An 18205-nucleotide genomic window follows, 5' to 3' on the forward strand; every position below is an offset into this window, starting at 1 on the left:
AACAACACATAAATAAATAAATGCAAGTGGCTCGGCTCCTCGTACTGCCAGCTGTTCAGAGCTATTGTCCCGTTGCATGGCGATACATTTCTTTTAACAATTGGTTGCTTTGGGCTGCTGAGGCCAAGCTTCCCTGGGTACAGCGGTATGGAAGCCTGAGCTCGGTGTACTTTTTTTTACTGTACAACTACACGTCCCTGCACTGGATTTGATATCGGAAAATGATAAGCAGACTGTCTTAAATATAATATATTTATTTTTTCTATTAATTATACTTTTCAATGTGGAAAATGGAGTCACATATCAACACAACACGGAGGGAAAAAAAATAGAGACATTAAAACAGTGAGGCCAAGTAATTGCGGCACACTTTAAAAATGTTATTAGGGTTATGCCAGTTAGCTTAGTGCCTGCCTATGTGTACCCCACTAGCCGTGGGGTGCTGGGGAAACACTTGCGCATGCCCATGCACTTCTCCTGGTCGATGAAGAGCGAGTTGGCTTTGATGGAGAGGTCGTGCTCCAGGTTGGCCTTGGTGTGGACCAGCATCTGCAGGGTGTCCTCGGCTTCGCGCAGCCTCAGCTGCAATGTCTGGATGGTGTCGTCAATTTCATGTACTTCATTCACCAACCTGCAAGACAGAGCCCGGGCAAGCGCGAGACGTGAGCATGGTCGGAGGCAATGGGACAAACATCACGCCACATGACTTGCAAGGTCTCTCCCCAAGGTAGCACTCTGCACTTGGGCGTAACCTGACATCACCAAGGCAACTATGTAGGCACTCAGGGCACTCTAGACCTACGCTGGCACTCAAGCACAAATACTTTTTTGTCTCACATTTTCAGTGCATTTCGTAAGCATCTGGGACTCTGTCTAACCCGAGTGAGGGACCTACGCTGGCCTTTTCTCTGGCTGACTCTAGCAACCCACTCCTTGCTTAAATTAGCACTGGAAAAGGTACCCATATTGGTACACTGGCACACTCTGGTCCCCAACAGTGTCCCCGACCACAGTGGCAAACAGACACCTCTTTTTCCAGAGCAAGAATTGCTAACTAGGGCTCTGTAAGACCCCAGTGAGATGCCTACACTGCACCCCCGTTGAATCCGACCCTCAGTACCACAGCCACATTGCCACTTTTGCTTACTCTGACACTAGCAGTGAAACCATGAAGGCCCTCTGGGCCCTCCCTCTCGCTGAGCAGAGCACAGCAGTGCAGAAAGTCATGATGGAAGTGCAGCTGAAGCACAGCCGGTTACACTCCATCCCATTTCCATAGGAGTTCGGGGCCTAAAGGAGGAAGTTATTATCAAGCAAGGTTAGCAGTGGAAGTCCTCTCCACAGGGCTGAGGGACAGTCCCTGGTACCTGGTGATCCCAGAGCACCCGGGCATGGGCCGCCTGGCACTCTGGGCATGAACACAGCGTAGTGGGATCCCTGCTCTGAGCACTACTAAGTTGTGTACACCTGATTACAGTTGTTTGCCAAATGAGGAGACGGTTAGGAACATGATGGAGGATGCACCGCAGGATTATGAGAATAATATCATAGAAGACAGTGACAGCAAGGGCCCAATCCCAGGGCATGCTTGCCCCTACATACTAGAGTCAGACAGTGCCCCGCTTACCTCACCCACAGTACCCTCCTGACTCCAGAACCTGTGTGACATTAGCAAGACATCAGAATCAGAAATAGCCCCAACCTTTCTATCTGACCATACTAAGGCACATGCACTGCACCTCAGTCAGACCTCTGGAACATTAAGGGTGGGTTTCTAATATTCTGCTTTATGCCAATCATAGTATGAAAATTAAAATTAAGCAATGGCATTTTCTGGTAGCTGATTACCTGGAAATAAACTTGGGGGCCAGGACACAGGAAAGGATTTCATTAATAAACAAATCTGTCCTCTTGGCCTTTAATTGTTCAAGTAGCTGGTGCCATGTAAGGGGGTAGGCAGCTAGTACTAAACTATCAGGTGCACTTATATATGTTACAAAACTGACCAGAGATATTTAAATATGGTAGAAGTGAAAGTGGGCTAAAATACACATGAAGCGAAAATAACTTGGAGTAGACGACATTGAAATAGAAGGAGCCATGAGCATGAGACATCCCTGTACCCTGGGTAATAGCACGTATGCATAGTGTTTCTATTGTAATGAAGATGGTCAGTCACATCCGTTTGGTTATCTGTTAATCATATCATTTGCGGTTTTTTTTTAACTATGCCTGGTAAGTAGATCAAATCCACACTTGGTCATTTGCCATATTTGATTGACCCTTGATTGGAAGTTATTCCTGACTTGGTGTCATCATACCTGTCGGATCATTTCAGGTTTAGCCCTTACCGTAGTTGTGCAGGGTCCCGACAGAGTTCCACATTGGGCCGCCTTGTGCGCTCATCTAGCCGCGTTTGAGCCACTCTCATGGGTGCCTGCTTATCCTTAATTGCTTTCTTGATCGATTCGATGGTCATTTCACTTTGGAAGATCTCTTGAAGAGTCTGAGATTAAACAGAAAAGAGGAAAACGTCAAATAATAATAATGTAAGAGACCTGTCACATAACGCCCATGAGTCCTCAGACCCATCATGGTGTGGTGGCGGAGGAACACTGCCAGGGATAGCTTGGGTGGAGCAAAACCTAGTATGACACAGAAGCACATAAGTCAATAGATCAGCGTCAAAGTATTTACCAACAGGAAATAGCTCATTTGGTCACTGAAAACATAGCACAAAGAAAACGTATGTAGAGCCAAGAAAACTGGTCCAAGCAGATTAAATGCTTTGTAAACTTTGACGCACTAATGATTAGAGTCAATAGGACACAATATGAAGCACGCAATGAAATGGGGAGTAAGACAATCCCGTATCTTTGTCTATCGTAAAGATAAAGGTAGTTCTTTTGGGATCCAGAACATTAAGGTTCAATCTACGATGGTAGAGAATGGTGATTTGTAGGAATGTATGACGTTATTCCGCCGCCTTTTATCCCGCAGGGAATCACAACGCGGTCGTTACAATGACCGCGTTGTGATTCCGCATACCATTACTCCGCAAGTCAGAACAACGACTTGTGGAGGAGGGGCGCTGGATGTTGGAATAGTATAATTTACTATTCCAACTCCAGTCTGTGCGGACACCACTAGGGAGGGTGTTGGATTTTAAATCCAACACCACCCCCCCCCCCCTCCACAAGTCGTTCTTCCGACTTGCGGAGTAATGGTATGCAGAATCACAACGGGGTCGTTGTAACGACCGCGTTGTGATTCCCTGTGTTTAAAAAGTTTCGGGGTAAACATTGATTACCGATTTGTAGGGTTCTTGAAGTTCTGTAATTTTCGGGACAGTGAGATTTCTCAGACTTGGGACAAATTCCAGAGGCCATCAAATCGAGGATTCTTTAGAATCCTCTTTTGGAACCAAAACACTATGCAAGGGTCTGTCTGCAACCTGTGTAGCTTTATCTCCATTGTGCTAGGACCTGTCTGAATAACTTGGCACTGCACCTAGACAGACGCAGCACTATCATTAGGATAGCAGGTGCAGTAGAGGCCCAAACGGCCCCCACTGCTTGTCATTTATTACATCACCAGCAAGTATGGGAGTCCATTTCCAAGTCATACATTAGGCTGCATGGCAACCTTGAAATACCTCTATACTGAGGCAAGACTGCTCAGCAGCCTATCCCTGGCAGCCTTAGCAAAGTTAGTGCTTGGTCTGCACTGCATTCACCCATGAGACCACTTTTCCTGGAACCTCAAAAGCCACTCCTACAATAAGACTCAGTCCTTACGGAAATGAGAGGATGCCAGTAGGCCCCCTTCATTCCCCATTGTTCTGAGGCGCATGATCTTCTACGGAACCCATTGTATGCATGTCATTTGCTAGTGTGCCCCATAGTTTGATTGGTGGCCTGCCATATCAAATACAATAAGGTTGTGATGGAATTTATCGACATCAGCGGAATTACCATTCCTGCAGTCGCCCTCAGTCACAGATATCTGACCAGGAAACTCCACCTGCTGAAGGCAGGTGGAGGCTTAAGGTGAAATACCAGGGCAAAATAAAAAATAACCAGGAGAATCAGTACAAGAATTACTAATTCGCCAGCTAATTCCTTGTTTCTAAGTGGAACAATGCGGCATCCCTTAAGATTGGGTAATGCAGCACCCCTTCACCATAGTTGCAGATGGCCCTGGAATTGGTAACTCTGATGAGGCAGAGTCACTGGGTACAGTTTTGGGGCACTCAGAATGAGACAACTGGTGTATCATTCTGTTGCCAAGGTGACGCAGAGATGAATGCCCATGCTGAGACTTGCCTCAGGGTCCTGTACGTATGAAGTGGTTGGATGTCCATTCATTCAGAGGCTCTCCCCTACACGGGTGCCATAGGAAGTGATGGGAAGTCACATATCCTAGTAGCTGAGCTCACCTGTAGCTATCCTGAAGATGGAGACAGCATTTCACTGGCGACATTAGTTTACTTCGCAGCTACTGTTGTAACCCGAGCCTCATCAGTAATCATTGGCCTCCAACACCAACAAAAAACAAACTTTGGGAATTGGAAGACCTTATTGGGAGAGCAAATTCAGCCAACATTAAGGGCACATGGTATATGTGTATTGTTTGCTCATGTTACATACATAAGATATCTTTGTCGCCTTTCCAAGGACGATGCAGCTTTGTTACTTTATACATCCTGATCGGTTATCTTGTCCCTGCAAATGATAAAATATGTATGGTGTTGTCTCCCCACATGACAGACCCCTTATAATGTTATGCTGTGGGAGATGGCAAGCCACACATTCCATTGCAGATATTGACACTATTAACCTGTTCTACTGCTAAATGTCCTTGGGACACCAGTCCATTGCTAAGCCTTACGCCTCACCCAGAAGGAAGATTTGGGGTTGAGGCTCCTGGTTACAAAATGCCAACTCAACCCAGTAGTGTACACCTGCTACAATGCATTTGATCGGTCAATGGCATCATTTAGTGGTGGCCGTGGCTAGCAGGTACTACCACTGATTCCCCCCTTAGTACCCCGCTAACGCTGTTGCTACCCATGGTTTCAGAGACAGTGAGGGTGGCAGCAGGAACACAATAAAACTGGGCTCATCCCTGTTCTTTTCTGTTTTTTCACCTTGGGCTGTTCCGTTAGCTATACAGCTGCAAATACACTGATAAATGGGGCAAACAATCAAGCTTGTGGTGCCACCAGGAATCAAAGGACTCTTGAAGAAGCGAGAAGCACAGAAATGGGACAAAGAAGAAGGCAGAGAAAGGTAGCAAAATGGTGACAAAAGGAGAAAGTAGTGGTGAAAACGACCCTGCAAGAGTGAGATAGTGAACAGGAAGAGTCGGATGATGAACAAGCATTGGCATAGCCAATAGGTTTTGCTTTTGGGACCTTGTAAGTATTTAGTTATGCAGCACAATATCCTTGGTGCAACAACATCAACCGTTGCATGGCTAAACACTTATATGGTCCCAAAGGCGAGACCTATTGGCTATGCCAATGCTTGTTGTAGATGCTATGGGTGAGTAGGGTTAAGCTATTGGCATTGTAAATGACAATGCATTTTATTTATTGTTTTAAAAACGAAAACAAAAATAAAAGGCATTGTTATTTGCAATGTCAATAGGTCAAACTCACGCAATTGCGAAACCTATTGCATTGCAAATGCTTGTTTTTTTTAGCACCTCTGTTCTTTCATAAACCCCTTTGATAGCCCATCTTTCAAAAGTGCTTTGAGGTGGCAACAATGGCAGAATTTATCTTTTTTCAAACATCCAAAATAAAATTAAAATGTGTGAAATGGATGTATTTTCCGTGCCAGCATTGGAATGTGAGAATTATGTGTTACACACAGATCCCCGTAGCATGCACCGAACACACTGAGCTATCTGCCATTCCCACTGCTCCTAACCAACGGGACCTAGTGGGCTCTTTACAAGCGCCCACGGTGGAAACAATTCTGGTCAGATTTTTGCAGCATTTTCCTGCCCCTGCCTTGGTAAGAAGAATGGTCCAACGCAGTCCAGAAGTGGGCAAAGAATGCTGCCTCTGGCTGGAATACTATTACAGATGATGAGATCGATTACGGGCCTCAGAGGCGACGGATTATAAGCAAGCCAGAATGCTTTACGCAGTGTCCTTTTGTGGGGACAAATGAGGCAGATCCTACAGAATGATGGGGGAGCAAGCGTGAAATGAAAACAGAAACTGATCGCGATCACGGTCTGTAAGGGTGCCAGCGAGTGATGCAGCAATACGGAAAGACGGTGGGAATCAAAAACTATAGCACGGAAAGCAACATAGAATACCGGGTTGAAGGAAGAAACACAAAAGGCAAGGGCGGAAGCAACACTGAAGGTGGGTAGGGTGGAGGTAGCATGGAGGGTGGGTACGAGGAAGCAACATGGAAAGGGGGGTCAATGAATAGCAACAGGGAGGATGAGGAACACAGATAGCAACACAGGGGGCAAGAGAGGAAGCAACACAACACAGAGGGCAAGAGCGGAAGCAACACAACACAGGGGGCAGGAGCGGAAGCAACCCAACACAGGGGCAAGTGGGGAAGCAACACAACACGGGGGCAAGAGTGGAAGCAACACAACACAGGGAGCAAGAGCGGAAGCAACACAACACAGGGAGCAAGAGCGAAAACAACACAACACAGGGGGCAAGAGCGGAAGCAACACAACACAGGGAGCATGAGTGGAAGCAATACAACACATGGAGCAAGAGCGGAAGCAACACAACTCAGGGGCAAGAGTGGAAGCAACACATAATAGGGGGCAAGAGCGGGATCAACACATCATAGGGGGCAAGAGCGGGAGCAACACAGAGAGCGGGAAGAAGTATACAAAATGGGCAGCATGGAGAGAAAAGTAGTACACAGGCAAGAGAGCAGAGCGACAAAACAAAGAAGGGGCATTAACACACATGGGTGAGTGCAAGACATAGGGGGTGGGAGAAAAGTACACAGATGAGCCGAGCGAACTAACAATCGGAACGACAGAACCACCGGAGGCTTGTGCAGTGTAGTTGCGGGTCTCTCAGTGGTTCTAGAGCTTCCTTGGAGATAGGAGTGGTCTGCATGGTCTCTGGCAGCACAACCTCTAGGTGAGAGCAGCCTCTGTTGTCTTGGTGGTGGTCCCCTGCACTGGATTGTGGTGAGCCTCGAGCCCTCACCCGTGCAGGAGCTCTCAACTCAAGCTACCGCCAATGTTGCTCTGAAGGAGCCTTGTATGGAGAGTATGATATTGGCTGGAGGAGGTGGCCTTGGTTAAGGTATGAATAGATCGGCTGTCGCCAGGAGAATCTGCCGTAAATCGTGACCTAAGTAGCTCTAGCCAAGGCGTGGAACGGGGGAGCAAGTGCCACTACCATTGTTCAAGCTAATGCGGGACATTACGCTGTGGTGAAATTAAAAGTTCATTTAGGCAAGCCGTGCAGCAAAACAAAGGCAGGGCCGTAATGTTAAATGTGAAGCGTGCTGTGGCGCATTGCACAAAAAAACATAATTAAAGTGATGTCGCGGCGTGCAGCAATCGCTCTTTTGTAAATATAAAGCTGCCATATTTTAAGTTAAAGCCCGTTGTGGGAAGCGCGCGTTTTGTAAAAATTAAACATGACCTTCTAATATACTGTAGCCAAGATGGGGGAGCAAGCATGAAATGAAAACAGAAACTGATCGCGATCGCGGGCTGTAAGGGTGCCCGCGAGCGATGCAGCGGGACGGCTCCAACTTCATGGGAAGTTTGACATGCAAGGTAAAACGCGGAAGGGGGCGCTTGAAAAAAAAGACACGCGGCCACGAGGCATGGTCTGTAGTGGGCTCTCTCTGTGGTGGGGGATGGGAAGGGGTGAGCAAGACAGAGAGGCGGAGCGAGGCGCGCACGCTTGGGAGAGCGAGAGGAAAGCCAGATGGCGCCTCTGCTCGTGCCTGTGCGCGTCACCGTACACAGTATGCCACCCATAAAGCTGTGGTAGGCTGTTTAAAGCCCACTCACTAAATGTCTCGCCAGAGCAGCGCATGCGCTGGCTCAGGCGAGACCTAAAAAGGCATGAGATGGAACCAAGAGTAGGCAGCCTTGGCCTTTGGCAACACTGGCAATCGCTGCAGGCTCCTAAGAACATCTTTGGACCCCTCAGCAATTATTGTTTTTTTACAAATTATACACTGTGCATGATGTGACTTTGACTGGTCAATCAATATCCAAATAATATGAGTAATTGTTTTGTACTCGTATGTTTGCATTCTTACACTGCATTCAAACCCTGTTTTGCGGTCTACCTCTTTAGGCAGTTTCCAACTTGCATCAGGCTATTCAGGGGCAGGTTTAAACTGATGTCGCATCGGGTTGCGTCAGTTTTGTGACACAGATCCGGCGCAAAATAATTTTTGTTATTTACTAAGCCATGCAAAGCCACTTTGGTTGGTTTACTATACACAAATAAATGCAAGGCAGTGGATAATGCTGCCTTGCCTTATTTACGTTGAGAAGATGTTCTATGGGTGGAGCATAGGCAATCCCAGGCATGCATCCCATGGATTTTTGTGCATTCACATATTTAATAGAATAGCAAACCTGGGAATGCATCAAAATGCCACGCCTTCCCCAGTGAGGTGTAACAAGGAGAAATATATTTACTTTTCCCTTGTTACTTTCTCTTTCTATGTGTGCTGCATTTTGCAGCACACATAGAAAGAGGTGTAGACCTCTAAGGATTGATTTTGTGGAGGAAGGTTTCCTTTTCTGCACAAAACAACCCTGCCCGTAATGCAGGCACCCTTGCACCACGGTGCAACGGTGCCTGCGTTGGCTCTAGGCAGCCTCAAGTGCGCCAGCGCAGGGAGAGCTGAAGAGCGCCATCTAAGTACTTCAGCACTTCCCCACAACAGCAGCCTGCCTTGCTGCACTGCGTTGCATGAATTCTTAGTAAATCCGCCTCATATGGTTTTACCTATGTCTATTCCATCTAACCCTCATGTGTGCACTCTCTCTTTGTACATAATCCACCAAGGTCTGGCACTGCGGTGTCTAACGCACAAAACTTAAAGTCATGTTATATTTTTAATATTTGTATGCCACACAGCGTCAAAAAATAATACTTTGCTAGCATTCAGCGTCCAAAGTAATGCAAGTGATTTTCGTTCCTGCTGTTACCTCATGCTGCAGAGGGGCATGCAGTTCAGTAAACAGATATAAAAACTTCTGCAGTGCACTCCAGTACATGTGCCCCAGGCGCAGAAGTGTGACACTTAAATGAAAGCAGCCTGTGGCCTCGCCCCTGTTTAAGTAAACAGTTATTAAAGCAGAGGTACTTTCCGCAGGGCAGGCTTTAGAGCAATGCTACCTGTGCGGCCGCACTGGGCGCTGACATGTGGACGGGGCGCTGGCCTCAGGGGGTGGGGGTCGGGGGGCTGCGTTTAGCAATAACTTAGGAATGAGGACATATGGGGCACTTTGCTGGGTGGTAGTGAGAGAACGCAAGGAGGCGGTCATTGGTTGTGGGGGATTGTCCCACCGGGAGCCACTAGCACTAATTCCGGCCCTGCCTTTCCACGTGTTTATTTTGGAACAATTAATAATAAATAGGCAGGAACTGAACGAGCACTATACTCCTGTCTTATTATAATAGCTTTCTGTGAATAATCACCTGAAAATCAAGATGCTATCAATGATGCAGAGAATAGTCAGGATGCCACATCTGGTCGCAAGCAGTAGCTTAGTAGGTTACTACTCCGGCATACATAGGAGGGGTTGCCCGAAATCCCCCAGATGTCTTCACCAGAGTCTCTAGCCTGAGAATCACTATTTTCTGTTATGCCCAATTTCTGTGCCAACCCCTCAGATCGTATTCCTGTGGACAATTTAGCACCGAGATCCCGTTCAGAAAGTTGCAGTTGGGATGACTTATCAATGCAGTTCTTCATAACCCTTGAGACGCTGTCCTGCAAAGGGGCGTTGGGGTAGAAGTCCTCGGCATGCGCGTCTGAAGCTGTGTTTTTCTTCTCTCGGTTTTTTTTCAGGCCTGTCCCATGCTTTTCATCCACTACACTCGACTAGACAATCAGTGAGCCCACTGCAGGTCCCCAACTTTTCTACAAGAGATGTTAATGCAGGCATGGACCATAGTAAGGACGGCTGCTTCCCTTCGTACAATGCTATCAGGTGACTAGCTGGCGAGGCCCCAATGGTTAATTTGTAAATGAATGAGTGCTGGTGCCTGAAGCTCTTCTCAGAGCCCATAGCGGGTGTAATTAAATGTTCGGCCACCAAAAAACAAAGCTCTGTAGTCTTTAGTTCACTTCAGGACTCTTTAATCTACTACCAGACTCTCCCTCCTGCTTTAGCACACGTTTGCAGTTTCCTGCTCTCTCCCTTTCTATCTTTCTCTTCCCCCATCTTTCCGCTTGATGTGTTTTTTCATCTGTTGCGAGCGGCAAATGTCTGAGGCAGAAAAATAAGTGTGGGTCTCCAAAAGTAAGTACTGGTTGCCCCCACTGACAACAACCAGCTCAAATTAAGCCCTAGGAGGACCTGAATTATTCTCAGGATGCAGATGTTTTTATCTGCACCCCTGCTGTGGAGTCTGGTGTCTGGCGTCCCTTGTTAAAGACCTGACCATTTCCCCATAACTGGGTGCTTACCTATCTTCGTGCATGTCTAAGTATAGCACATATATGAATGAATGAATGAATGAATGAATGGATGAAGGAGTCTTCCATAGTGCACAGCTACTCAGAGGAGTTTCCCAGTGCTTTTTTTAGGCACTGAATGGAATCACGGCAGAGACTCACAGAAATCTTAACATTGCTGAAGTCTAAATAAAAGTAGTTTCACATTCCTTTTTATATTTTACTTCCTCTAAGATAGAGCTCAGGTAAACTAAGTTGGTTCCACATAAACGCAGCTCTGATCTTAAAGGTAGAGTCTCCCCTCGATTGTCTCTGTAAGCGAGGAAATGTGATAAGTCCAGCATTGCTGGAGCACAGCAGCCTCACTGGGTTGTTTTCATTAATCCGTTTATTAAGGTACCCAGGCCCCCTGTTGTGAAGGACTTGATGTGTTAGCATCAGCACCTTATACATTAGCCCTTGATGAACTGGCAGCCAGTGGAGTCGCTCCCGAATTGATGATGCTAATACATGTTTTGGCAGTTTATACAGTAGGCAGACTGCCAGGTTCTGCATTACTTGAAACAGCTGAATCAGATATTCTGTGAGACCCAGGTACCGGACATTGGCATAATAAGCCTAGAAATGATCAGAGTCCTGACCACTGTAACATGGGCCTCATGTAGGAGCAAGTGAAGAAATGTCTTCACGGCGAGAGGAAGGCAGTCGCCAGGCAGCAGTCTCACCTTCACAAATGTGTAACTACAGGGGGCCGCTCCTAGCCAATCGATTAACGGAACTCAGTTATTGAGAGTGTGAGTTACTGAAACCCTATCTTGGAGGGAATAACCCAGCAAATCCAAAATTATGATTAGAGGGTGTTGTATTTGGGACCCTGAAGGTTCTGATGAATGCCGGAGTGACCCAATACTGTGGGCGCAGTCGAATCGGAAGAAACATATCGACAACTTTGCAGTAAGGTGGGGTGAAGTTATCCTAACTTTATCCCTTCGCCACCATCCTTCATGTTCTGAAATCTGGCCGGGTGGTCCAGGAATAAAAATAGTATCAGGAACACATCAGAGCAAGTTTTAATTTCCACACGCTGCACTTTTCTGAGGTGATACCGCTACCTTATGTTTGTATTGTGTTCCCCTCCCCTTTGCTCCACCCCAGGTGTTGGGCTGCGCAGGAGTGTCAGTTAGCAAGCCCGATGATGAAGCATCTCACAATTTTGTGAGTGAGGGCAGTTTTTACTCACAGAGCACTTGCCACTACCGAAAAACACATTCCTACCTCCTTTTTGTGTGATATAGACCCAGGTACAGGACATTGGCATAATCCAGCCTAGAAAGAATCAGTGTCCTGACCACTGTAACATGGGCCTCATATGTGAGCAAGCGAAGAAACGTCTTCAATATGTGGAGGATCCAGAAGCAAGCTTTCACCACTGCTTATATCTGCGCCCCAAATGAGAGTTGGGCGTCAAACATAATGCCCAAATTGCTAGCCACCACTGTTGGAGGGGGCAGAGGGGTAACGCCATTGGGCCAAGCTCCTACTCATCCTGGACGGGGATCCGTCCCAAACAATAAGATTTCCATTTTGTCTGTGTTGGCTTCAGCAAATCAAGCAGCGCAACCACATATGGCAAATGTCTGTGTTTAACCTGGATAGAATATGTGAATATAGGCAATCATGTGCACGGCTACACAAGATGGTTGGGCTTCCTGCTTTCCTTTGTATATGGTGGACATGGCAGCCATCTACTGTGATCATTGGTTTTCTCTTTACCAGTTTCCACTGTACCATTCTGCTTGCAAAAGGATTTCTCAGGATGCACCAGTCCGGCTCATATACACATCAAATCGATCTTGGATGATGTTTTGAATTCAGTAGATTTACAACTTTCCACATGTTTTAAAGCTGCAAAGCCTTTGAAATACAAAAAAGAGGGACAGAGTTAGCAGTCCTGAGCAGCAGTGGCAAACAGTTAGTGTCCCAAAGGGCTGCTTAGGGCATTGGGGGGAGTGATTTTATGCAGCACCACCCTCACCTGCTGCTCTGAGCCCCCAAACTCCACACCAAAGTTTGCCGGTCTGTGAGCACCCCCACAACGCTTTCCACCTGCACTTGCCCCCGTGCCCTGCTCCCAGTGCCACCACTCCCAGCACCCTGCATTAGCACACGCCATCACTACGCTGCCACCCGCCCTTGTTCGTCTTATTGAGGATCTACGAGAACACAGCTCTCAGCATTCTTTATATGATTTCCTGCTTGGGTATATATTCCTAAAAGTACATCCTGGAGTACGACATTTTCATGGGAAGGGGGAGAGTAGAATTCTCAGTGAAATTTTGAACCTTTGCCAATTTCACATGAATGTACAGGCATAAAAAAATTACCCATCCCTAATATAATCCTTGACTACTTGTGACTCTGACGATGTACATCGTGCTAAACCAAGGATAAAGGTCAAGTAGAGATGCTTCTTAGTTTTGTCCATTTTCCTTGCAAGTGCATCCAAAGCCAGTAACTTGTACTGCAGCTTGACTTAGAGGTGACATGTCACGCTAATGTTGTGCAGTGGCGGCTGGCTTCAGGGCCGGACTGGCCGTAGCGGGCACCGGGCAATCCCCCGGAGCGCCGCACGGATGGGGGCCGGTTTTGGACACTGGAGGCCGTTTTTGTTACAGGGCCGTTTTGGCAGCATAGCTGCAAAATCGGCTCTGTAGCAAAATCGTCCGAAAACCGGCCCTGGCAAAGAGCTTGGCCGCACCCCCATCCCCCTGGGGGGCCGGCCGAGCAGTTTGTCAGGCCGGTTTTGGTTCCCAGTCCGGCCCTGGATGGCTTGTATCAAGTGTGATGGGTCAGGAGGCACACTAAAAATAATACAATTCATTCACTCACCTTCGTAACGCGATGTTCTCCTACCTCAGGTGTCTTCCAGTAAGCTCCAGATTCAGGAAACTGCAGTACCCAATCTTGGCGCTGCTTTCACAGCATGAAAGCAGCACCAGGATTGGATAGAACGGCCTCTCTCAGCACTTCTAAGTGCTTAGATGCTCTCTAAGCCATCTAAGCCAAAGAGACATACGAATTTTAAAGTGCAAAGCTCTCTGCTGCTGCCACTGGGCAACACTGGCTCCGCCCCGTCCTGGCACTTAGTTCAGAACGGGTTACTGAAAAATAAAACGGTAATAAATACATTTGATCATTTTATTTTTCAGCTCTGGGCTTGTGGGGCAACACTCCTCAGGTCAAATGGAGGAGATGCCCCTGAGTTGGGATATACATTTAACAAGAACAGAACCTTAGTGGGTGTCGCACTTCCTTAAGGTTAGGTATAATCCTTGCTCTGTAAGTGCCAAAAAAAGATTCTTGTGCTACCCAGAATGGCAAAGAGACAGCCCATGATTGACAGCAAGACTTGGGCACGTCCCAGGAGACTGAAGATCTGTGTGGAGGTCCCCTTCACAGACCAAGCTTCCTAGGAGTTACATGTTTCTTAGACCTCATCGTGCAATACTCACTGAAGGAATTGAAGATTGTCACCTCTCAGGTTGATGAACTGGAAAAGCGCTTCTCTGCTTGCAACTGTGGTGACCCTACTTCATACTTAACCCAACCCATTCCTGTTTCGGCCCTTTCCAGCCCAATTGGCCATTTTGACTGCAATTGTCATGGTTGCAACTAGTTGCCTTGATTCTGGAACCATATGAACCATCTTGCCAGTTATCCCAGATCTGTAGATATTGTGAACTGAAATTGCAGTCCAACCGTAAGTCCATTTTCTAGTTCACATGTAAGACTGGTCGAGTCCTTGCTTCAAGTGGTTGCCCACAGTGGAGCGGGCGCCCTCACTATTTCACCCTTAAGGTCTGATACCCTCTAAGGACTTCATAGCATGAGCTGACTCGCTACAACATGTCTACATAGAACATTCAAGATCTGAAGACAATTGATGTGCATCAAAAAGTGTCACAAACATGTGAAAAACAATTGTGAATGAGGATGCCCTCTGTTTTGGTGTCCAGTTCAAAAGGGTTAATGGGGATCTGGAACCCCTACTACACTGGACACCGAGTATCACTGTATCTTCATTTGCAATTTTATTTTATTTGTGTGTGACCCTTGTTATTTGGTAAATGATCATAATATGTTTTGTACTTTTTAATCAAAAACTCATCTACTTAGTCTCACACCACCAGTCTGTCCAGTTTATACCTGGAGCCACAGAACATTAAAACAGAGGGCCACAAATATCATAGCAAACTTGTGACATTGTGTCTTTCTTTCTGAGGGCTCTGTCCCATTGACTATACTTTGTCTGCAAACATTAGAGTAAACACAAATAGTCCAGAAGGTTATGGAGAACATCCAACAACGCAGCCTGACTAGATAACCTTGGGTGATAGGGCTTGCCTTTAAACTATAGTGCCTAACAGGAAAGCACTATTAACACATATAGTGTCTTTTCTTGTCTCCAGAAGGTGGTAGCACCTTTTGGGTTTCTTTAGGTTTCATAACTGTAACACTTACCTATTATTAAACATGCTACTGCTCTCTGAAGTTCTGGCATCAACTGTATGAGTTTGTTGTGTACTATTAAATGTGTCATGCTGCAGTTGAGTTTCCGAACACCGAGAGGAACCCTTGACTGCACAGCAACGTCCACAAAGGGTGTACATTAGTATTGGTGTGTGTGTGGGACATCAATGTTAATCAAAGAAATCCATTCAGAATACTGGCTAATAATCGTTGACTGCCCAAGGACAGACCTCGTCCATTGGTCAATAACTTTGTCTGAAGAAAGTGATTAGTTCTGGAAATAGCAGGTGCAATAGAAGAGACTCAGCTTGTGGAAATATGGATTTTTCTGGTCAGTTATGTCCCCTATCTTGGACCCCAACGGTTCTATGTGCATGTTACAAGTACATGTATGTTCCCTCCAGTTCCAGTTATGAAGACGCAAATACATGTGCGTCCACCGTTAACATGTCCTCTTTCAGATCCGCCATGAATGGGCCGGATATTCCATTCCTAAGTACGAAAGGCCACCGCCTTTATATGGTTCACTTATGCCATTTTACAGTCCAGGCAAGTAGGCCCTGATTCTGTCATCAAGCTTTTCTTGCTTTCTGTCTCTGAAAGCTCCAGTCTGAACCTGCATCTGTGACCATGAACTTTGTCTCATCCTCTGCGCGGCTCACAGTGCCTGACATCAACTTGCTGCCTGCCAAGAACTGTATTTCACCTTCGAAATTATCTGCTCCGTTCCCTGCCCAATGCATTCCTGTCTAGTAGTTTAAGTAAACATTCTGCCAGCTACCGAGCAGAGGCCCAGCTTCTCTGTCTTTATACAAGTAATTCATAGCCCTGTTACTATGGAAGACTTCTGCCCTCGCATCTAGTGTAGACACTTAGACGCTTGTACACGCACTAACAGTCAGTATAGTCAGTATAGAATAAGATTCTACTCCAAGAAGGCCTCTCTTTTGGATAACATAGTTCTTTAAACATAGGATGTTAGATATGATTTGGGATTAGGTTGACTTGACCCTCCAGACATCTGTCGCCACATGTAAAGCTAAATGTCAAGTCCCCTTCACCCCCTAGCTGCACGTCAATCACACGTCATGCTGCTGCGCGCGCATTTCTGCCAAGTAATTCTGCTGACATTGCGAAATTCTCTCATGGAACCACCCCATTATGACATCATACCTGATGACGTTCCTTTGTTACGCCCAATCACGCCCATTTTCATTACGCATGAATAATGTTATCTTCCTTATCAATTGTTACGCCTCTCGCATTTGCTTCACTGTAATGCCTATTGTATAAAAGTGATTAATTATCAATAATGTATGTACTTCACTTCCTGAGCCTCCGTGGTGATGGAACCTGGAGTCCACGATTTCGAAATCGTCCATTGGAATAAAGCCCGTTCCTAACCTCTAATACCACGGATTCTGCCTCTTATTTATTGAGCTATTTTTATTATGTTCTGTATCAAATTAAGTCCCGGTAATTAAATTATTTACCACATAAATGGCGCCCGAACAGGGACACTTTCTCATCTCACGCGCCGGCGGTGCGTTGCAGGCCCGGTCTCCTGCCACAGCTGGACGGACAACAACGCGTACCAGCAGGATTTCCTGTATCTCCCTCCGGTCAAGCGGGGGCGACTGAGGCTGCGATCAACACCCAGACGAGGCGGTGAGAAGTGCGAAGTATCCCGACCAGAGCCTAGCTGAGAGAGCAAGATCCGAGGTATACAGAGGCCCACCAGGTTTCCGATGTCCCGACGTGTCCGAAGTTTTCGAGTCAAGTCCAGTCCAGTCCGGTCCAGTTCAGTTCAGTTCCGTTCCGAGGCCTTCCGTTCCGAGCTACCCGGTGAGTACCATTACTGGGGAGGCGTTCTGGCGTGCACATAAGTTGTGCCGGTCCAGACGGGTTTGGGTACACAAATCCGGTCTGCACTGTTTTAGCAGTGTATCTGTACTGTTTAGCAGTATATCTAGTATATCAAGTATATAAATTCAGAATAATTCCGTTAATGTCGAGAATTATGTTTTGTGATTAAGATTTCTTAGATCGTCATCTTCATTGTTGCTCATTTAAAATGTTAAATGTTAAATGTATTAATACGTCCTGCATATTGTGGTGTGAATGACTGTTCATTATCGTGGTTTATTGTATTAAGTTTTTTTCAAAACCAAGTATCAGACCAGTTCTCAATATGCCGCTCTTTTCGAAACTAAGACAGATCACAACTAGAAAAGGGGTACTCGAAGAAGCTGTTCCCATCCCTCCTAGGGACACTCCAGGGTATTTCATGTATCATAAACACGGTTTAGACGCTATATTATTTCTTGACCTATGGGTAGACTACACTAAGGAATTACCAGAAAGTCAGAGGTGGCCCGCAGCTGGGACCTGGGATGCAGATTGCATCGTGAAAGTAGAGGAAGAATTATGGAAAAGGAAAGCCAGACAGTCACAGAAAGACGCCATTGAATTATGGCGTAAAGAATCGTATAGACGCACAGAAAAAGCACGTAGACAGGAAGAGAAGAGTAAAGAGAATTCAAATAAAGTCCGAGAAAATCTATTAATTGAAGAAGGTACACGAGTAAAATCAGAACAAGTAGACAGACAAAGAAATGCCCTTATGAAGGGTATGTATCCCCTTCTGGCCGAGGGATTACCTAAGGCTACTCCGGGGATACCAAAAGACTTGCCACCCCCATTATTTCCAATAAAGGTACATTCTAAGGGGCATCCTAGAACCGCAGCTTTCCTCCTACAGCTACTTCTATAGCTGTGTCCACACCTATAGTTGCTGTATCGTGTTCTACGAATCCTTTCACGCCCGATACTCCAGACGGGGCTACTGGAGGTGCTACCAACATTTTTTCTACGCCACCCAGAGTAAATAAACTTACTTTTCAAGAGTCAGCACATCCACGTACCCCCAAACTCATAAATTCCCGCACGCTTAAGGAACTTCTAGTAGATTGTAGATATGACCCTGTGCCCGGCAAAGAGGACGAAATGATCATGGC

General features: G+C 46.4%; 1 protein-coding gene across 1 annotated transcript in view; it reads right to left on the minus strand.

The window, feature by feature from the left end:
- Positions 1-238: 238 nt before the first annotated feature.
- The window catches only part of TEKT3 (tektin 3), a 121397-nt gene continuing 103430 nt past the window's right edge, over positions 239-18205 (minus strand). Inside the window, exons 7-8 of the mRNA XM_085616806.1 lie at positions 2352-2506; positions 239-631 (exon numbers count right to left, since the gene is read on the minus strand). Of these exons, the coding sequence (XP_085472932.1) occupies positions 415-631; positions 2352-2506 (372 nt within the window). The 3' untranslated portion in view covers positions 239-414. The remainder of the gene's footprint in view (positions 632-2351; positions 2507-18205) is intronic.

This window comes from Triturus cristatus, chromosome 7, assembly GCF_964204655.1.
Source record: "Triturus cristatus chromosome 7, aTriCri1.1, whole genome shotgun sequence".
Taxonomy (NCBI): Eukaryota; Metazoa; Chordata; class Amphibia; order Caudata; family Salamandridae; genus Triturus; species Triturus cristatus.